At 52.1% G+C, this 21968-nt stretch overlaps 1 protein-coding gene and 1 long non-coding RNA gene across 2 annotated transcripts; one reads left to right on the forward strand and one right to left on the reverse strand.

Annotated features, from left to right (window-relative positions):
• Positions 1-491: 491 nt before the first annotated feature.
• Positions 492-8789, reverse strand: AQP2 (aquaporin 2). The gene is made up of 4 exons (XM_004778844.2): positions 8358-8789; positions 5154-5318; positions 4725-4805; positions 492-4026 (listed from the first exon to the last, which is right to left on the reverse strand). Exons 1-4 carry the CDS (start codon positions 8715-8717, stop codon positions 3817-3819), a joined length of 816 nt encoding a protein of 271 aa, XP_004778901.1. The 5' UTR covers positions 8718-8789; the 3' UTR covers positions 492-3816.
• A 9109-nt stretch (positions 8790-17898) lies between these two features.
• On the forward strand, positions 17899-20169 carry LOC101685103. The gene is made up of 3 exons (XR_201247.3): positions 17899-18301; positions 18957-19116; positions 19519-20169. It is a non-coding gene; the product is annotated as an uncharacterized LOC101685103 (long non-coding RNA).
• Positions 20170-21968: the final 1799 nt, after the last annotated feature.

Raw genomic sequence — 21968 nt, forward strand, 5'->3', positions numbered from 1 at the left:
GAGAACGAGGGGTCAAGGAGGATTGGAGCTTTTTGGCCCATGCATCTGAAAGACTAAGTTGTATCAGTTGAGATGGGGAGGACATGGGAGGAGCAGGTCTGGGTCTGTCAGTTGTGGACCTGTTGAGTATCAGGGTTTTCCTGTCCTGACTTTCCAACACGGTGCTAAGGCCAGCACGAGGAGACCAAAAGGGACTGTTCTGTTCTTTACTTTCTCTGGAGGCCACACAGCCTTGCCCATGTCTTGGTGCCTTCTCCATGTCGCTTCGTGAGTCACAAAGCCTGGGATGCCCATTTTGGCCAGGTTGGCTCTGGGAATTTGCCATCATGGGCTATTTCAGTTGAGCTACTTATTCAGTATTGAAATTCCTTCTTTGCCATACCCAACAGCAGCTCTGGGGGTGGGGGGCTCAAGACATGTGAGAGACCCCAGTCTGTCTTCTGGCACGTTGGAAGATATCGACCATCTCTAAGTTGTGGAAGAAATAGCACTTACTGGCAAATGAGTGTTTATTGAGGGCTTACTATGTGCAGTGCACTATGCTAGACAAGACAGAGGAAGGAAAATAGATCTGGAACTGGAAGTGGCCCTGCCCCCAGAGGGCTTACAGTCTTGCCTGGGAGGCACTGCAGACATACAGAATCACGGCTGAAAGATACAAAGCCACATGAAAGCCACATTTGCAGGAACAGAGTCATCCGGAACAAAGTGGGGATGTGGGAATGGATGCTGCTGGGACCCAGGAGTCAGCCACCTTTTCCCTTCAGCCCAAAAAGCCTTTTCTGTCCCCATCTTGAGGACCTGGAAGCCCAGCCACCTGCCTCCATGCTGCCTTGCCTCTGTCTGGTTTGGGGTGTGTCTGACCTCCATCCTCCACCAGACTGGGAGCTTTTCAAGGACAGAAACCAGTCTGGTATTCTTTGTCCTTTTCTCCCTACTCTGCTGCAACCCTCCCCAAGGGCCTGTGTCCCCCACTAGACAGAGCCCTGGGCTGGACAGTCTCAGTTGTGTGCTCTGGTTTCTGCCAGGGGCTCCCAAGGGGCAACTAGGACTTGCCCCGGATCATACCTGGTTTCTTGTGAGCTCTGAATGGACAGATCATGGGATTTTGCAATCAAATGCTCTACCCCTGAGCTATTCTCCCAGATCATGGGATTTTTGAATAAGAAGGCCTGAGTTCAAGTCTTGAGTTCACTACATACAGCTGTGTGACATTAGATCAGTTTCTGAAATGCAGTTCCTTAATCTGTAAAATGGGAAGACGGTATTTACTCTGACTTTCTCACAGGGTGGGGAGAAACTCACAGGGCTGGGTGGCTGGGGGTGATAGGGAGTGCATTGGAAATGCTAAAACCCTGAAGAGCTGGAAGCTGCTGTCCTTCCCTAACCTGCCTGAGGTTTTAGCACAGAGTTTGGGACACGAGATGCTCGCTAGGTGTCAGGTCCCCTCCATCCTCACCCTTTTGAATCCTCCTTTGACCTCTAACCTTAGTAACCCCAATCTGGGCGATCTGGGCAGGAAGGTGTGGTGATGTCACATTTGGTTTCAGGTGAGGCGCAATCCAGGAAGTGGAATAGACACAAAGATAAATTCTTGACAACTTCTAGGGGGATCTGTGGGGGTGAGGTTGGTTGGGGGGAATGAGATGCCTGAGACACATCCAGGCTTGGCTCACAGCTCAATTTGCTGCCTTTGAACTTTGAGAGTATTTCAAAGTGCAGCTCCAGAGGTCACTTTGGTCTCTGATACAAGCTCTCCTCTGTTAGTGAGTCCAGCTGGCAGTCACCAGCTGTTTTGGGACAATCTCCTCCATATCACCTATGGCCAAGGCAGGCTTTTCCTGACCCCAGAGGGAACTTTGGTCAAGGAAGACAGAAAAAAGTGTAGATGAGGAGGTGGGCACAATCACAGGGCGGTTCCTCATACATGGTCCATCTTTGAAGGCCGTGGAGAGCAGGAAGGGGATGGAGACTTCCATACACACCGGGTGCTTGGTGCAGTGTAAGACGGACATGGATAGAAGCCTGGAGAGCATGGAGAAGCATGGAGAGCACATGGAGGCCCCGGTGCATGGAGAAGGGAGCTCAAGATGTGATTCTTAGATGAGCTCTGTAGCAGACCCGAGAGGAAGGGAGAGGATGGATGGTGTTTGGGTGGTGGGAGGAGGAAAGTAGGAGAACAGCTAGAGTACACTCAGGGCAGGAGAGGTGAAGAGGCTGGACCAGGATGGGGTCACCCCAAAACCCATCTCCTTCCGCCTGGACTCTCAGGGCTGTCCTTTACACTGACCCCCAGCCAAAGAAGGTAAAAGAGGCTGAGGATTGGGTCCCTTCTGTGCTCTACCTGCAGGAAGCGGAAATAATGAAATAATTCCAATAATGCGTGTTAATGGTATGAGGAATTACAGTTCACACAGCATCTTTACATGCATCATCTCACTTAATCCAACTTAATCTCATTTGAGAACCATTGCACTGGCCTGGAAATTTAGAAGCCCGGGCTCTTGACACAGATCTGCCTCTGCCTGGACAAGTCTTTTTCCTTCTGTGGTCCTGAGAGGGCTAGGTGGCACTCCCCCTGCCCGCCCCCTGACCCCCACCCCTGGGACCCCAGTAGCTGAACTAGGGTGGAAACCTGAAGGGAGGGAGAGGAAGAAAGTTTCCTGGGGAGGAAGACCCACTGCCTGGCGAGTGGGGCCTGGGCCTGCCATGCCTGCCGCCCTGGCCTGGCTGGCCAGCCAGCCAGCCTCCGGTGCAGGTGCATGCTGGGAGAGAGGCCTCACTTGCGCAATTGCAAAGAGTGTCTCCTTTCACCAAGTGTCCAGTTGCAAATCTCCCCCTGTCCCAAGACAAAGGCCGGGGGCCCACAGCGGGCTTTTGTTTTCTCTGCCACAGGCTAATCTCTGGGTCTGGAGCCCCCTGGAGATGGGGGTCTCATGCACATGTGTAGGGCAGGTATACACACATATACACGCGTGCACACACATACACTGGCTTCCTTCTTGGAAGAGTCTTCCCTCAGGGCAGACAGGAGGTCCTTGGCCACCCAACCCTCCCTTTCCCCAGAGGCCACTTCTGGAGAGGCTGTTCTCTGGCTGATACCTGTCTCTAGCAACGGAAGTTGGCAAATCTTGGGGCCCAGCGTTGCAGCTTGGGGGAATTTTCCAGGAGAGGAGGGTAGGGGTTGGCCATCAGGGCACTCCCTTCCGCCCTCTCAGGGCCCTCCAGACCCTCCGCTTCCCTTCTGGGGAGCACTCTCAGAGCTCCTGCGGGAGGATCGCGCTACAGAGGAAGTAGATTTATTGCACTGACGGGGGCGGGGGCGTCAAGAAGGGGGTGAGAGGTTACCAGCCGGTGCCCTCGCACCGCCACAGGCACAGCCACTCGCTCGGGAGCCTGCACCACGGTGCACTTGGGGACAGAGGGACGCTGGGGAGGAACACACGCTCACACACTAGCCAAAACTGCCTCACCGTTCCCAGATCCTCCTCCCCCGCAATACCGGTGCCGGGTCTCTCCAGAGCCTTCCTCTGCCTGCTGACCTTCCCTCCCCTAGAGGCCAGCTCCCCGCAAGGAGCCAGAGCGTCGGACTGCTCGCGGCTAGCAGCCTGGGGACAGGGGGACGGCCGGGCTCCCTGCCATCCCACAGCTCCGGCAGCGGCTCTTCGGCGGCGGTGCCCGGGCGGACTTTGGACCTGGGGAGGGGAGGGGCGGGCTGGGCGGCCGGCGGGCAGCCACTCGGAGCTCTCCCCTCACCGAGCCTGGGGTGGGGGTGGGGGATGACCGGGTCCTCGGGGGGCCGGGCGGGCGGCGCGCTCAGGCCTTGCTGCCCCGAGGCGGGCTCTGCGGCGAGTGCAGCTCCACCGACTGCCGGCGCCGCACCTCGCGCTCCTCCCAGTCGGCGTCGGGCTCCTGCCCCTTGAGCACCGCCAGGCGCTCGGCCAGGCTCTTGGCCGGTGGGAACAGCACGTAGTTGTAGAGGAGGGAGCCCAGCACGGCGCCCACCAGGGGTCCGATCCAGAAGACCTGGGGCGAGTGGAGAAGCCGGTTGGGGACCGGGATAGTGGCTGGGGGAGAGGGGGCGGGTGGAGCCACGACTACCCGCGCCCCTCACCCTCCAGACGCGCTCCACTGACTTGATGTTGAAAAGGGGGTTTCCCACGTGGTCCATGAACCGGGGTGAGGGGATTGGCAGACTTAGTAATGCCAGCTGCGGCTGGTGGGGTCGTCTGGTTAGTTGGGGGTTAAGAGCGCGAATTCCAAACGGACTGCCCGGGTGACCAGAGGCAATTGGCCCACCCTGTCTGTGCCTCAGTTTCCTTTCATTGTAATAATGCCTACCGCCTAGGGTGATCTCGAAAATTAAGTGAGGTCATGTTTACAAAGCACTTAGAATAAGGCCTGGCCCATACTGAGGCTAGATGAGCGCTGAATAATACAAATGGATGTATTAGCTAGTACAAACATTACCCTTTTCGGGTTCCAGCCCACCATGTGAGCTGTTTTACACCTCACTTAAGGGAGCGTCACTTAACTCTTCCAAAAAGCCAGTGAGGCAGCCGCTGCTCTGAGGCATGCACTGGCTGGGAAGGTGGAACCCCAGGCTCCCCAGGACAAGTGCTGAGGTTCTCTGAGCTCTGACCCCACTCTATTCCAGCCCTCCTGGAGATGGGTGTCTGAGGGAGGGGAAGGTAGAAGGAAGGCAGGGAGTTTTCAGTCATTACCCAGTGGTCGTCAAACTTGCCGGTGACCACAGCCGGAGCCAGGGAGCGGGCAGGGTTCATGGAGCAGCCAGTGTAGTGGATCTGTAAGGGGAGGCAGTGGATATGGTGATGACAGAGCAGGGGGTCCTTGTGGCCCTCTCTAGCACTTGACCTTAACCTCAAGGGAATCCTGGGATGGGCAGTTGGTCCCTATATGTTCAGTGTTCTGTATTCATTGGAGGCTGGCGTGAGATCTGTTCCTTTGGGGTACCAGGGATTCAAACCTTCTGGGGTGGCCACATGACTGTTCCTCTGGGGAGTTCTGTGTATCTGTTCCCTGGGGGGGGGGGTATGTGTATCTCTTTCTAGAGTGGTCTGTGTGTCTGCTTCTTTGGGGAAGGTCTGTACATCTGTGTCTCCGGAAAGGCTAGAGCAGTGGCCATGACCTACCCCAAGGAGGTGGCCCAGGGCCACAGAGAAACCGATGGAGAGGGCAGGGGTGCCCAGGTTGTCTCCCCGCCGCTCATCTGTGGAGGCGAAGATGCAGAGCACCAGCTGCAGGGTCAGAAAGAGCTCCACCGTGACAGCCTGGCCCGCTGTTGTGTTGTTGCTGAGCTGGCGAAAGAGATGGGGTGGGTGGGGGCATGCTGAGCAGGCTCCCCACTCTGGCTGCGTCTTCAGGCCCATCTGCAGCCAAGGCTCCAGGGAGGCCTCTGGGCTGGGACTGAAACAACTGGGCTCCCCAGCCCTATTAGCTCAAATGAATGATGGCTTCTTCCCGGGCTGTGGCCCAAAGGTAGGGGGATGGACCCCAGGACTGCAGGTGATCCCCAGGCCAGGAAAACGACCCCATAGCCCATTAGATTTTGGGGGGCTGTGACTGTGTGCCCAAGGTGAGAGGAAAAGGATGCTGAGGTCCACAATTTGTTTCCTGAACAATGAGAAGGGAAGAGGTCTTGACTGCAGCAGGAAGATTTCGGGCGGGTAACAGAAAGGCCTTCTTTGCTCTCAAGGGCTTAAGATCTACTGAGGTAACGAGAGGCCTGTAGTCTTTCCTCCTGTAGGCAAAGGGCCCCCAGGGGGGTCTTGGGACTTGGGCCTGAGGACCGTCCTGGTGCATCCCCTTACCCCATCAGCCCAGTGTGCCACTCTTTCCTTTCACCTTTGCCTGACCCCCCAGATCTTGCCTGTTCCACACTGTGTTTCAGGCCTGAGTTTTGCCCTGTGGCTTTGTTCCCTGCATATCCTATGAAGTTAGGGTGGGGGCGCTGGTGCGGAGGGGCCTGTGGACCAGGTGGGGTGCCCATGGTCCTGGCAGACCCCACCTTGGGTAATGAGAGAACTTGGGGCCGAGCAAAGAGGCTATTTCATAACCGGGCCGCACCCAGCACTGGATTTCTCCCTGGGTTTTGTCATCCTGCGTCCTACACCCTGCCCTCAAGCTCTGGGCACTGCACCGGTTGGCACTAGGACAGCTCTCAGCTCCCACGCTTTTTCTCCATGCCCCGAACCCCCACTCTTGGGTCCTAGCCATCAGGCTGGCGCCCTTGGGTCTCTAGGGTCTAACCTCATGCCCCCCACTCCCCTAGTCCAATGTTAGAGCCTCTAGTGGGGTTCGTGAGAGGAGCTTTGAAGGCATACTTTGGAGGCCTGTAACCTGCCATGGGACCCTATTTACTACTTCAGCCTCGGTTTGACCTTCCTTAAAATGGAAATAACAAAACAGATTCCGGAGGGCTCTGTGAGGACTAGAAATGATAAGAGCAGAGCCTCAGCCCCATCCCCACTGGTAAGTGGCTTTCTAAGGGAGAAGTGTGAACGTGGACTTAGTGTTGGACAGCCCTGCCTCCACTTCTAGGTGCTGACACCGGCCGGTTCTGTGATTGGAGACACTGAATGCTGAGCCTCCATTTCCCAATCAGGGTAGAGGGATCACAGAATTCATCTTACAGTGTTGTACTGAGAAGTAGGTGATACCTTGCCGGGCAAAGAGCAGGGGCATGTCAGTGGTAACTTTCTGGTGTCTAGGCCAGCCTTTCCAGTGACCTCAGAGGCGCCTGGAACAGTCTTGGGGATGAGTCTGGAACAGTCTCCTCTAGCTTTCTAGCCTCTAGACAGTTCAGTCCCACTGCTGCCCTATTCCAGCCAGGCAGGGTTCTCCCTAGTTCCTCAAGATGGTAAATGCTGAGCAGGTAAATGCTGAGACCCTCTTGGGCATGGACCCTTCCCTTCTGAGGGCCCCAGTTGACTGTCAGATGATGGGGAAGCAGGAGTGAGTGTCTCCATGGCACCTTAACATTCCCACTACTTTGCTGTTAGAGGAGATTCTCCAGCCACTCATTCTGAGACTTTCTGGGCCATACATAGTCTCAGGAAGTTCCTCTGGCAGTTTAACTGGCCCTCTCCTTGCTGGGAACAGAACTCATTTCATTCTCACTGGAATGAGCCTTTTCTCTAGCCTTTTCTCATCCCTGAGCCCCCAGCCTCCTCATATTTTCCATTTTGAAGAAGAAAAAAGTTCCTCAATTGGGACATTTCTGCCCCTTGCAAAGGAGGGGGCGGCCCCAGAAACCGTGTAGGATTCCTCAGAGACATTGGAGCTTTTATCCAGCAGCCCGGGGAAAGGCAGGGCATTGAGGCAGGGATGGGGTGCTTGTGGCCCTGACTTAGGAAGGGGGATGGAGGGAGAGGTGTACTGAGGGGACATAGACTCTGCCGCCGCACCCATGGCCTCAGAGGCCAGAGAGCTGCACAGACCCAGGAGAGAGGGTAGGAGAGGTGAGAACGAAGAAAGGGAGGGATTGCGGCATCCTCCCCAGCTCTCAAAATGCCTAAGGTGTCCAATCAGCCATCGTTCATGTAATCAGCAGTTAGTCATGGGCTCTGGGGACCCTCTCCAGGGTCTGCAGAGACCTTGCCTCTTCAGCTTTGCCTTGAGTTCTAGTGCTTTCTCTGGTATTGACAAACTGTAGAACTCTTGGTCCATCCCTCCCCTTCTCTGAGCCCCAGTTTCCTTAACAAGTCTTAGGTGATGGCTCAGAGAGGATACAAGAGTCAGGTGGAAAGATCAGGAGTCTTGCCGTCAAGCCTGGGTTTGAAGGCTGGCTTCTGGCACCTTAAGCAATGGATATACCCCTCCCTGCCTCAAAGCTCAGTTGTGAGGTGTCCACGTGTGGCTTGTGAGGAGACTGCTGTGAGGCTCGCACGCGGATGCTGAAAAAACACTGGATCCTTCTTTCCTCGAGAAAACCCTTGGGACTAGCACTCTGAGGTTCCTCCCAGTTCAGAAAGCACATCTGCTTTGGGACTGTGTCTTCGGCTGAGATCTGGCCCAGCCCTCACTGTGATGTGGGCATCAAGTCTGCAACAACCTTGATGCTGCTCTTCCTCCGTGAGGCTCAGGGCAGAAGGTGCCAGAAGACCCACCTGGATCCTGCCTCTGCTCTGACCTCATTGCTCCTTCTACCCTGGCTCCTTTATGGTACCTGTGCTCCTGGCTCCAACATCTCTCCCTCTCTTCTCCCTCCCCCCTCCCCACCTTTCTCTCTCCCCACGAAGACCCTCACCCAGATCTGGTCCCTCCCATCTCACCCTTTCCAAGGGACTCCCCAGGACCTCCCGTTGTGGAAAGGAGACAACGTTCTGGTTACTCACTGCATTAACAGCCAGGTCCCCTCGAATGTCGGGTGGTGTGATCTCATGGAGCAGAGCGGCCCCTGCCACAGCCCCCAGCAGCTGGGCAGCCACGTAGAAGGCAGCTCGGAGAAAGGAGACGTGGCAGCCCACCAGGCAGGCCACAGTCACAGCAGGGTTGATGTGAGCCCCACTGATGTGGCCCAAAGCTTGGACCAGGGTCCCAATACCCAGGCCGAAGGCCATGGCAATCTGCAGCACGGAGGGCAGGGCCTGTGGCCAGTTGAGGGCCGAACCGAGGCCGAAGAAGACGAAGAGGAGCGTGGCCAGGAACTCTGCAAACACGGCCCTGGAGAAGGCTATGGACCGGAGTTCCCACATGCTGTGGGCTGGCCCTGCAGTTGTGGCGGAAGGAGGTTTGTGGAGCACGGTCTCTCTCGCTCTCTGTCTCTGTCTCTCTCTCAGGGTCTCTGGGGAGGCTGGGCCAGGGGCCTATATAGGTTTCTTCCATCCTGGATTGGGACACGTGAGGTAGAGGTGGAGTCTGGGCCCTTACCTTGTCTCTCCTACGGCTGCCCCTACCCCCCCCCCACCCCTGCCCACCCGCATGCCTATCACCCCATCTTGGCCTTCACAGCTGACTAATGTTCCCCATTAATGAGCTCCAGATAAGAACTGACGTCCCCTGGTTTTCCGTGTTTGTGCCCTGGTTCCCCCAGGGCTGAGGCCCCAGGGCTTCCCCTACCCCCACTGATTCTGTGACTGGGGATTCTCTGAGGGGGTGATGCCAAACCCCCTCCCTCTGACTCCAACTATTAGTCAAGGCAGGGACAGCCCCTCACCCAAGACTGACTGTGACAGAGGATGTCCATGCTACCCCTTCTGGTAATTGGAAGTTCTTCCTGTTGTTGACCTTCAGTTAGTCCTTCTTGAAGGGGATGGAAAACAACTGGTTGGCTTGTGACGTGAACCTTCCAAGGCATCAAGGTTTCATCTCTTCTGGGCTCGCTTTCTTGTAGTCAATTACCCAGAAGTTATTAGACTTCACCTCCTCCCTGGAACCCCAGCCTAGATGCAGCTCCCATAGCCTGGAGGGAGGGGACGGCCTCGGTGACAGGGGGACGCTGGCCCCCGTGTGTGAGATCAACCTGTGCTTGCCTGAGGAAGCTGCCGGCTTCCATCCCAGCATCACCCAGTCCAGCTCTGTGATTGACCCTTTCTTCTCCGTCTCTGTAAACAGAGGTTAATGCGCTTACATGGGGTCGGGGTTTGGATGAAATGAAATAATATAAATATTTAATTTATTTATTTTGACAGATAGATCACAAGTAGGCAGAGAGACAGGCAGAGAGAGAGGAGGAAGCAGGCTCCCCACCTAGCAGAGAGCCCGACGTGGGACTCGATCCCAGGACCCTGGGATCATGACCTGAACCGAAGGCAGAGGCTTAACCCACTGAGCCACCCAGGCGCCCCGAAATGAAATAAATAAATAAATAAATAAATAAATAAAAATAAAATATAAAACGCTCAGAGCCGCACCCAGCTCACAGTCAGCCATCAATGAATATCAGCTATTATTATTCGTGTTATTTATTTATACTCTGAATACTCAGAGGAGGAGAAAAGTTCTCCCAAAACTCACATGGGAGGGTCCCAGGAGCTGTGACAAGCTGTAGGCATCCCCTGGAGCTCAGAGCTACCCAGGCCACAGGGGGAGGACATTTCTGTGAGGCAGTGAGCTATGCAGACTCAGGGAGGCCGTAATGATCCAGAAGCGACTCTGGGGCCCTGCTGTCCCTTCAGCTCAGCCTCTGGGCAGTACCACCTCCCACCATCAGTGCTGCCCTGGGCTGGCATCCAGGAGACACTCGGGTCTGGGGTTCCCCGGGCCCCACTCCCCTTGCTCTCCTGTTATCCCTCTGGCCCTGTTCCCTCTCCTGGGGACCCAAACGCAAGGTGAAGCTCAACGGGCGGTTAGGGGGACTGGCTCCAGACCTGCTCTCCCCAGCAGGACCCCAGGCAAGTCCCAGTCCTAGGAACAGAAGTCTGGGAGGGATCAGAGACTGCAGAGTATGGACCATCCATACTCTTTATGGTCTTGACAGACAGAGAGAGGAAGTGGCCCGCTGACCCCTGATTCTGGGCAGGATCTGCCCTCACCTCATGAAGTGAAAATCTCTTACCTCTCTGTAAACCCAGAAGAAGTGTCGTGGTTTCTCTCTGAAGCCTATTAATTCCCATCTCAAATGTGTGAATGTGTGTATGTGTGTGTGTGTGTGGTCGGTCATTCAGTCACAGTCATAAATCTAGAACCCAGTGGAATTTTAGAGGTCATCTAGCCTATGGATCTCACTTTACAGATAAGAATGTGAAGTCCCTAGAGATTAAGACTTACTCACGTTCTAGTCTGGGCTCAGGACTGAGAGGAGGGGAGGGCACCAAACATGACTGGGTCCTGCTTGTGCTGTGCATTCCTTTTGAGCCAGGGAGGAAGAAGCTATACTTGTCAAAGCCAGGGGGTTCAAGCTGTGGGTCCTGGTGGGCAGTGGATCTCCTTGGGGGGCGGACTGCATTTTGTCCACAGTGACCACGACACCATGTCTTGTGAGGTTGGAGGTGCCATCAAGGGTAGGAGGCACCCCTCATTAGAATTGCAAAAATGTTTTCTTGGCGATTGATGTAATAGATGCACAAAAACGTGTATGTACCTCACCCCACTTCGCTGTGCAGTCATAAATGGTTAGAATGGTTTTATGTTATATGTATTTTGCCATAATAAAAAATAATTTAAAAAACCCATGAAGGAAAATGACCCCCCAAAATGCTTTCTTCCCAATTTTGGTTTGTATCTAATGAAAGAAGTCTTTTAGATTGATTCAGATAATCAGGGTTTTTTAAAGTCAAAATCACTCCTCTGCAATTATCAAAAAGGAAATGTAAAACAAAGTGGTGAAGATCACCCCCAAATGTATTCACATTCAGAGTCTACCCTTTTGCAATTTCTTTCTGATTCAGAGTGCTCAGGGTTTTCCTACACATCATCACCCTCTGCCATCAAGAGTATAGTGGGGCACCGTTTCCTACAAGAGTGTCCATGATAGGGTCCAGAATTTCCTTCTAAGCTTCAGACATGGCTTCCATAAACTTTGCCTTGTGTGTTTTCTTGCTTTACACATGCCTGGCAATCATGTGGCCCCAGTCTCAGTAATCAGACATAACACTGTTTATCTACCTTGGGGACTCTTCCTTTCCTAGGTCCCATAAGACACCTGGCTGTCGTTTCTTAGGAAAATATGGGTATGTGTGTCATCTACTAGTGGCCTGAAGGAGGGGCTGAGACCCTTGAAAAATGGAGGTGGGAAGAGGGTGTGTGCCGGGAGCTGGGCCAGCGAGGATGTCCCATAGGGAGGAGAGGGACAGAATTCAGGACTGATGTTGTCTGACAGATGACATAAGGTGTGTTTCCTGCTCTGAGCTGAGCTGCAAATGCCCTCCATTCTCACAAGGTCAGTAAAAGTGGGTCACACACCACAGCCTATGAGGCTGGGACTTCAGGGACTGAAGGAAAAGGGACAGGGCCGATCCATGGTCAGGTGAAGTGGGACAGAGCAATGAGAGCAGCTCCAGGCAGTGGTGGCAGGAGGGGTGGGAGCCTGGGGCTCAGTGCCTCAGGGGGCCTGAGAAGTATTGTAGGTGTCAAGTCTATGCAGTTGGGGGACAAAGTGTGAGCCGTCGGACTTCTATGTACACAAAGCCTGAGTATGTTTGAATTTCAGATAAATAATGAATACATTTCTTTAAGATTTTATTTATTTATTTGACAGACAGAGATCATAAGTGGGCAGAGAGAGAGAGAGGAGGAAACATGCTCCCTGCTGAGGAGAGATCCCGACGCAGGGCTCAATCCCAGGACTCTGGGATCATGACCTGAGCCTAAGGCAGAGGCTTTAACCCACTGAGTCACCCAGGCGCCCCAATAATGAATACATTTTTAGCATATATACTTCTAATCAATATTTAGGACATGCTCATACTGAAAAGTTATGTTATCTGTAATTGAAATCTAACTGGTGTCATGTATTTTTATTTGTTAAGTCTGGCAACTCTATTCTATTTGAAAGCAAAGGGGGAACCCAGAGAATTGAAGGCCTGGGGACATCTGGGTTTCAGACTAAGTCCTTACAAGAACTTTTGGGGTTGAGTCTCATGAGCTCCATTTTATATAGGAGGAAGCTGAGGCACAGAGAGGTTGTAAAAGTTGCCTGAGATCACCAGGTTGGTTAAGTGGAGGAAATGAGCTCCACTGGATACAGGTCTGTCTGATACGGAAGCTGGGCTTAAAGAAATGTTGAAAAAGAAAACCAAAGCTGGAGGCATAACAATTATGGACTTCAATCTCTATTACAAAGCTGTCATCATCAAGACAGTATGGTACTGGCACAAAAACAGACATAGATCAATGGAACAGAATAGAGAACACAGAAGTGGACCCTCAACTCTAGGGTGGTCAACTAATCTTCGACAAAACAGGGAAGTATATCCAATGGGAAAAGTCTCTTCAACAAATGACGTTGGGAAAATTGGACAGCCACATGCAGAAGAATGAAACGACCATCTCCTTACACCACACTAGGCCACACTTGCTTGACATGTCTCCAAAGGCAAGAGAAACAAAGGCAAAAATGAACTATTGGGACTTCATCAAGACAAAAAGCTTTTGGGCACCTGAGTGGCTCAGTTGGCTGAGTGACTGCCTTTGGCTCAGGTCGTGGATCTGGAGTCCTGGGATGGAGTCCAGCTTTGGGCCCCCAGCTCAGCAGGGAGTCTGCTTCTTCGTCTGACTCTCTCCCCTCTCATGCTCTCTCTCACTCCTGCTCTCTCTCAAATAAATAAATAAATAAAATCATTTTTTTAAAAAGGTAAAACTCTTCTACAGAGCAAATGAAACAGTTGACAAAACCAAAAGACAACCAATAGAATGGGAGAAGACATTTGCAAATGTCTTACCAGATAAAAGGCTAGTATCCAAAATCTATAGAGAACTTATCAAACTCAACACCCAAAGAACAAGTAATCCAATCAAAAAAATGGGCAGAAGACATGAACAGACATTTTTCCAAAGAAGACACCCAAATGGCTAATAGACACATGAAAAAATGCTCCACATCACTCAGCATCAAGGAAATACAAATCAAAACCACAATGAGATATCACCTCACACCAGTCAGAATGGCTAAAAATAACAAGTCAGGAAACAATAAATATTGGCAAGGATGGGGAGAAAGGGGAACCTTCTTACACTGTTGGTGGGAATGCAAGGTGGTATGGCCATTCTGGAAAATAGCATGGAGGTTCCTCAAAAAGTTGAAATTAGAGCTCCCTATGACCCTGCAACTGCACTGTTAGGGATTTATCCCAAAGATACAAATGTAGTGATTCAAAGGGGCACCTGCACCCCAATGTTTATAGCAGCAATGTCCGTAATAGGCAAACTATGGAAAAGGCCCAGATGTCCATTGATGGATGAACAGATAAAGAAGATGTGATATATATATATATCACATCTTCATATATATCTATATCTTCTCATATATATATCTTCATATATATGTATGTATATATATGTATATATATACATACACTGTGTATATATATGTACACATGTACATATATATATATGTGTATATATATACATACACTACTCAGCCATCAAAAAATGTAATCTTGCCATTTGCAGCAAAATGGATGGAATTAGAGGGTATTATGTTAAGTGAAGTAAGTCAATCAAAAAGTGGTTTTGATTTGTATTTCCTTGATGCTGAGTGATGTGGAGCATTTTTTCATGTGTCTGTTGGCCATTTGGGTGTCTTCTTCGGAAAAATGATCTCACTCATATGTGGAATTTAAGAAACAAAACAGAAGATCATAAGAGAAGAGAGGAAAATATAAAACAAGATGAAATCAGAGAAGGAGACAAACCATAAGAGACTCTTAATCATAGGAAACAAACTGAAGGTTGCTGGAGAGAAGAGAGATGGGAGATGGGGTAACTGTGTGACGGACATTAAGGAGGTAAGTGATGTAATGAGCACTGGGTGTTTTATAAGACTGATGAATCACTGACCTCTGCCTCTGAAACTGATAATACATTATATATTAATTAATTGAATTTAATTTTTTAAAAATATTTTATTTATTTATTTGACAGACAAAGATCTCAAGTAGGCAGAGAGGCCGGCAGAAAGAGAGAGGGGGAAGCAGGCTCCTTGCTGAGCAAAGAGCCTGATGCAGGGCTCAGAGGATCCTGAGATCATGACCTGAGCCAAAGGCAGAGGCTTAACCCACTGAGCCACCCAGGCACCCCTAAATTTTTTTAAAAAGTAAAAAAAAAAAGAAAGAAAGAAAGGAAGGAATAAATAAATAAATAAATAAATAAATAAATAAATAAATTCAGGCTTTACCTCCATTGACTGGTACCTTTGTCCTCCAAACCCCACCTCAAAGGCCAGGCAGTCCTAATTGGCATGGGCCCTGGTCAAGGCAAGGATAGTTGCATCTCCAGCTCCTGGAGAAACTCAAAGACAGCTTCCTGCCCTCTGAATCCTTCCCAGGGGTTGGGGCACAGGGATCTCATTTAGCCTCGAAGAGCTCCACTGCCCACAGGACAGGTAAACTTGGCACATCCTCTTTCCAAGCCCTTCATCTTTGGGTCCTGTTACGTTTTGTGCCCACTGCCTGGGACACATGTCACCAGCACTTTCTCATGGCTAACTCTTCCTCAAACTCCAGGCCAGGGGCTCGCCAGTCTTTCTGATGGAGGCCTGCAGGAACACACTTGACACGCTAACCCACAGACAAGATCTCAGCAGGTAGATGGATGATATAGACATAGGTATGGCTATAGATAACTAAAACTTACATTTCCCAAACAATAGTTCCTCACTCTGAGGCTTTAAACTCCTATTCTATTTCACTAAAAAAGCAATTTAGGTCACAACTACTAAATTGATTTCATGACCCACTAATGGATTGCTGCTCACAGTTTGAAAAATACTGCTTTTGATCCTGGCTCAAAAATCACTTTTTGGGGCACCTGGGTGGCTCAGTGGGTTAAAGCCTCTGCCTTTGGCTCAGGTCATGATCCCAGGGTCCTGGGATCAAACCCAGCATCGGGCCCTCTGCTCAGCAGGGAGCCTGCTTCCCTTCCTCTCTCTCTGCCTGCCTCTCTGCCTACTTGTGATCTCTTTCTGTCAAATAAATAAATAAAATCTTTTTTAAAAAATCACTTTCTCATTGGGGAAGGCTTCCTGTAGCCCCAGTAACACGCGCCCCTAGGACCACCCACCCCATGGTGTGCCTTGCCCTCTCTTATCGCTCAGAGGCTTATAATGATCTGCTCATGTCTGACTCCCCCTGTGGATTATGAACTCCCAGATGCAGGGAGACCCCATCTGGGTTTGCTCTCTGTCATACCCCTGGGACTTAGCACAAGGCCTGGCATATTATGAGTACTTGATAAGTGCTCATCAAGTGAATAAATGAGCAAAAACATCTCTTGTCCATCAAGCACTCCCCCCCATCCCTGTCCCACACCCTCTGTGTTGCAGCCACATGGAATTCTTTAGGAGAGAACTCAGAGCTTGGGTGGGAAAGGGGAGTGTGCATTTGTGCTCTGGTGGGGTAAGGAAGGGTCAGGAACAAGTCTGTTCTCATTTGAAAAGGATCGGGTGTGAGTAGGGGCTGGGGACGGGGAGACCTTTCAGCCACCCTGCCTCATGAAATCAGGAGTTCCCAGTCATTTGAGGGAGTCCCACAGAAGCTGAGCAAACACCGGGGAAGCTGGGGCAGCAAGAGCTGCTGCATGAGGGGGAGGGTTGGACAAACGGTCTAATAGGAACCGATACAGCTAGGTCTGCAGCATGGAGAAGCCCAGGCCCTGGCTAATGGAGCCTCCTTACAGGGGGCAGCTGGGAGCCATTGTGGGTGCTAGCAGCAGGGAGACCAGCTGGGGGCGGGCTGCTGCCAGAGGGCTTACTGCTCCTTCCTTGACTGAATCCCTCCTAGTCCTCGGCTTCATCCTCTATGACACCGGAGGCAGGGCAGGGAGGGAGGGAGGGGGGAGGCGGCCAGGCTTGAGGCCCCAAAGAGCTAAGGGCAGCTTTTTTTTTTTTTTTTGAAGTTTTATTTATTTATTTGAGAGAGAAAGAGTGGGGCACAGAGGGATAGAGGGAGAGGGAGAAACAGACTCTCCGCTGAGCAGGGAACCCAATGTGGGGCTTGATCTCAGGACCTCGGGATCATGACCAGAGCTGAAGGCAGAAGCTTAAGCTATTGAGCCACCCAGGTGCCCCCAAGGGTGCCTGGATGGCCCCATGGTTCCCCATGGTCACCTCCACAGGGCTCGAGGGCAGAGTGGGAAAGTATTTGCCAGGTGACCAGGAGAGCTGGTGTCTCTGCCCTACAGGGAGATAGAGGGTCTGTGAATGCCAGGGCACGCTGGGGTCATTGCCAGGGAAGGAGTGGTAATGAGCTGGAAGGGTTATGGGCAGTGCCCCACCACCTTGCTCACAAAGGTCACCCAAACCTGTTTAATTCCCCACTCAAAACAGCCACAGCTAAGCCACCCTGGCTACCGGGTGCCTGCGTCCAATGAGGGCTCTGTGGGCTCCAGGGACTAGGTAACTCGCAGGGCCTGGGTCAGGCTCTGGGCCAGGTCCCTCTCCTCTCCACCATGCCCTCATGCCCACCTTCCTCCCACCCCGGTGCCTCACCCCTTCGTGTCCTTCCCAGGTTTCAGCCTCTGCCCGCCTCACACCTCCCCTTGAGACCCGCCCTGCAAGTCCATTGTGTGAAATCCTGGGCTCACACTCCTCTCAACCAGTCATTTCAACTATGTGGTGAAGCGGGTACCAACCCCATTTTAAGGATTAGGGTAAAGGACATGAAGATGGCTACCACCGCCTCGGCCCCCAGTCCAGAGCCCCCTGCCTCACCTCCCTGACGGCACAGACTTGGCTGTCCAGGCTGAGTGGCTAAGCTCTGAGGACAGGAAACGTGTCAAATCCACCCATATAGTCGCAATGCTTAACACGTGACGGGCATAGAGAGCAGACACTCAAATGAGGGTTTGTAGAATGAACTGTTTACCCAAGGTCAAAATAGCTAGGAAGTAGCTAAGTCATGATTCAAACTCAGATCTTCCTTAATCCAAACCCAGCCCCACACCCTTCACCCTCCTCCAGGAAGCCTTCCTTGAATTGATCCAAGTAGCCTCCTCCACCCCCACTCCCCAGAATCCTGGGTGCTCTGTGTGTTTCTATTCCCCTTCTCCATCACAGTCCCTGAAGGCAGAGGGCTGGGATGGCATCCCAGCCTGGTTCTGATCTCCCCCAGCTCTGGCCCCAGAACCTAAGAGGAGCTCGGTGAATGTGGAATGCCCAGACCTGGGTGGGGGACCCTGGACAGGAAGACCTCAGCGGAAACAACTGCGTTTCCTGCTGGTGGCCTCAGCCACCTCCTTGTGACCCCTGTTCATCCAGCCAGATTTCCTCCTGGTACTGGGCCTGCCAGCTTCTCATGAGAGCCAGCCCAGGCCCTGGTATTCTCTGGGGGTGGGTCCAGGTGCGGCACCTAATCCTCCGCTCATTTTGCTGCAATTCAATATCAGCCTCCAATTTTCACGCTCTGCTGCCATCCTACCTTCCTCCTTCTGGCCTCTGCTGGGGGAAGGGAGACCGAGGACTCCCTGCAATGCCTCTGAGAGCCCCCTGGAAGTCTCTTGGGCTGACCCCACCCCTAGGCATACTCAGCTGGAAGAGGAGCATTGACCTTGGGAGGGAGGGACTGCTGTTCCCACTAAAGGAGCAAGGCCTGGGCATCCAGAGGCCTGGGGGTGGATCCTGGTTCCACCTCCTAGGCTGTCTCGCTATGGAATCCAAAGCCGTACAGGTTCTCCCAGCGTCCAGGTAAACAAATGTCCGAGTGCCTGCCTGTGGTGAGTGTTCACTTCCCCGGGGGCTGAGGGCCCATGGCTCTGGGAAGTCCTCCCTTTATCTAACTACCCCCCTTCTGGCTGCAATGTTGGCCCATTCTCTCTGGTTCTAGCTGATGAATGTCCATTTTCTTGCGACTTTAGGGCACTTGAAACACTTCATTGTATTTATTTATTCATGCAACAAATAGTTATTGAGCACTAGGCGTGTGCCAACCACTGTTTTAGGCTTGGATACTTCACAGAACAAAACTGGCAAAGATCCCCTGCCCGGCAGGGCCGACTCTGGGGGCTGGTTTCTCAGTGCCAAGGGGGGTTGATTAGATGACCTTTCCCAGCCCTTTATTTATTTATTTGAGCCAGAGAGAGACAGTGAGTGGGGAGAGGGGCAGAGGGAGAAGGATGATCAGACTCCCTACTGAACAGGGAGCCAGATGCAGGCCTCAATCCAAGGACTCTGAGGTCTGACTTGAGCCGAAGGCAGGCGCTTAACCAACTGAGCCACCCAGGAGCCCCTCTCTTCCACGTTAAGCAACGTGAATGACAGGACATGAAAAGAAACTGAAAATATTGGAAAATCACAGTGTCTCCTCTCAGATGTCACCATCACCCTTGTCTTACCGCCACAGCTTGAATTTAAGTCATGTCACACGAACGCAATGATCAGCGTGTCCTGTTCCTCCAAAAGTTCAACAGAGTTCCCATGTGGCCCAGCACGTGCTATGATGTGGATGAACATTTTAGATAATTGCCGAGGGAAAGAAGCCAGACACAAAAGGCCCCAAACAGGTGAGTCCCCTGGTGTGAAATGTCCAGAAGAGGCAAATCCATAGAGATGTACAGCCTGTGAGTGGTTGCCAGGGACTGGGGCGGGGGAAGAGGGATGGGGAGTGAGTGCTTGATGAGTATAGGGTTTCCTCGTGGGGTTAATGAAATATTCTGAAACTGGAGAGCGGTGGTGGTTGCACAACACTGTGAATTTACCCAGCACTACTGAGCTGCACCCTTTGAGATGGTTGAGATGGTGAATTTTGTGTTATGTTATTTTATAGTTAAAGCACAAAAGGGTGCGGTGTGCGGAACTTCTTGTCCCATGTATTGCTTCTACTTCTTCTTCCCCTCCCCACCCCAGGGCCTTTGCACATGCTGGCCCTGCTACCTGGGATACTCATCCCTCCTGTCTTCTTTCAGATCATCCTTCAGATCTCAGTGCTAATGTGACTTCCACAGAGAGGACATGCTTGACCATCATGGGCCACCCTGGTGGAGCACTTGCCTTGGTCATAATTATGACGTTTATATGATGAATGTCTCCCTGACTAAACTGTAAGCTTCTGGAGAGAAAGGGCAACCTATGTGTGGTTGACTTCCTGATGTGTCCCTCGGGCTTAGCTCAGTGCCTGGCACACCACTAATAATTAATAAATATTTATTGAGTGCATACATTAATAAATGTTCCTAAAGGAATTCTAGTCTTGCCATTCCCCCTAGCAGCCCCAGCTCAGATGGTTTCCCCATTACTGCTGCTATTGAGCCTTCATACCCATCACAACTCATCTAATTGCCACAGACAGTTAGGATGAGGCCAGCAGAAACCAGACATGGCAGTGAGGAGGAGCAGCCAAACTCCTGGGCAACTTAGGAGGTAAGACAGAGCTGGTCAATAAGGATGGAGTTCAGGTCAATCACTGGTATGAGGATGAGAGAAGTCATGTGTCAGGTGGGGCATCTGAGTGGGACTCTTGAACATGAGTCAATCAGTGCTGCCCAGGATGGGCTTTCCAAGAAATGGTTCTTGAACGAATGCATGAAAGAATGAGCCAGGGGCACCCAGGTGGCTCTGTCGTTACGTGTCTGCCTTTGGCTCAGGTCATGATCCCAGGGACCTGGGATTGAGCCCCGCATCTGCTTCTCCCTCTCGTACGCCCCCTGCTTGTGTTCCCTCTCTTGCTGTGTCCCTCTCTGTCAAATAAATAAATAAAAACCTTAAAAAAAAGAGAGAGAGAGGGAATAAACCAAGAACTTGCTGGTAAGTGCTGGGCACATAACAGCGTGAAGATGGTTTCTGGGCACATTACAGAGGAGACTCTAGGGACCTTGGTGAGTGGTGAGATGTAGGGTTGAGGGAGGGACAAGGCAGAGTGACTCGAGGTGTGTAGCTGAGCCCTGCTGCCCTTTACTAAGATGAGGAGCCCTGGAAGGGGAGCAGGTTGGGAGAGAAATGATGAGATGGGGTCAGATGTTGAGGTCGTTCTGGGATGGCTCAAAGAATGTTCTGGGGGAGTTGTGGAAGCCAAAAGCAGCGGATAGGAGCGAATGGGAGGGGAGACAGAAGGAGAGGCCAGAGTGGGTTTCAGGGCTCATGGGAGGAGCCGGGGAAGAATGTGCAGGTGGAGAGAGGGACGAGGGATGGGATAACAGATGGTGTTCTGTGCCCAGGGAGGAGGGAGGAGATGGGATCCAGCCTCCAGGCTGGGCATTTTAGGAAAGGCAAGCTCCAGGCTGTGGCTACGGGAGGGACTGACTGAGGTGGGGATGGGGAGGCCTTTGGGTTTGAGGAGGTTAATGGACCGAACAGAGGTGGACCTTCCCCACACAGGAGGAGAGATGGGCTTCCAGCAAGTGGAGAGGAGGTTTAAGGACAAAGCTAATGAAATAGGAAGGCTGGGGAGGGACAGAGGGGAAAGAAGCAGAGAGAGGAAAAAGCAAGGAAAAGGGGCGCCTGGGTGGCTCAGTGGGTTAAGCCGCTGCCTTCGGCTCAGGTCATGATCTCAGTGTTCTGGGATCGAGTCCCGCATCGGGCTCTCTGCTCAGCAGGGGCCTGCTTCCTTCCCTTCTCCTCTCTCTGCCTGCCTCTCTACCTACTGTGATCTCTCTCTGTCAAATAAATAAATAAAATCTTAAAAAAAAAAAAAAAAGCAAGGAAAACCTGGATGGCCACATGGACATAGCTCGGATGGTGAAGGCTGGATACAAAACTTCCAGAACAAGCCCCCGTGGGAGCCCCTGTTGCATGGGGGAAGCGGGCCTCTCAGGAGGGGTCAGCCACAGCTGGAGTTGTGTTTATGAGGAACCTAGCCCCTCTTCTCTGGCCCCATGGACACTCTTTTTATTCAGGCCCTCAACATCTTTTGCTCCGATGCCCCGAGCAGCCAATGTATCTACCCCCTCACCCTACAGACTTCTCTTTCCAGACCCACCTATTCCCCAGAGCAACCTTGGCCCTGTAGTCTCCCTCAGAACCCTTCCCTGTCTGCACCCCCTCCCCCCACGGGATAAACCCTCCCCCCCCCCGCCCCAATCCTCTCACACCATGCAAGCTGAGCTTGGGACTACTTGTACTTCCCTGAACAGTTCCGTTCTCACCTCTAGGCTGTGCAGGGTAGCCTCCTCCTGAAAGGCCTTCCCACCCTCCTGGCTGGCTCCTGGCATCATCCTTTTCTTCCCCCAAGAAGCCTTCCTTAATGTTCCAAGACTGCCCTGATTTTAGAGTGTTCTGGGCTTTCCCTATCACAGCACCGTCACCACACTGCACTATCTCTGCTCTGGGCTGCCTTCCCCACCATGGATGGTATGAGAGCTGGGTTTTGGGTCTCTGACATGACCCTAGAGTCCGGCCCAGCATAGAAACTCAGTAAAAA

Source organism: Mustela putorius, unplaced genomic scaffold, assembly GCF_011764305.1.
Source record: "Mustela putorius furo isolate JIRA1106 unplaced genomic scaffold, ASM1176430v1.1 tig00537227_pilon_pilon_pilon, whole genome shotgun sequence".
NCBI lineage: Eukaryota > Metazoa > Chordata > Mammalia > Carnivora > Mustelidae > Mustela > Mustela putorius.

Coding starts and splice junctions, on each gene's coding strand:
- AQP2 (XM_004778844.2), bottom strand. CDS start 8,717: ATGTGGGAACTCCGGTCCATAGCCTTCTCCAGGGCCGTGTTTGCAGAG. Junction 5,319..8,357: donor GGGACCTGGCTGTTAATGCA/GTGAGTAACCAG, acceptor CTCTTTCGCCAG/CTCAGCAACAACACAACAGC. Junction 4,806..5,153: donor CCCTGGGCCACCTCCTTGGG/GTAGGTCATGGC, acceptor CTCCCCTTACAG/ATCCACTACACTGGCTGCTC.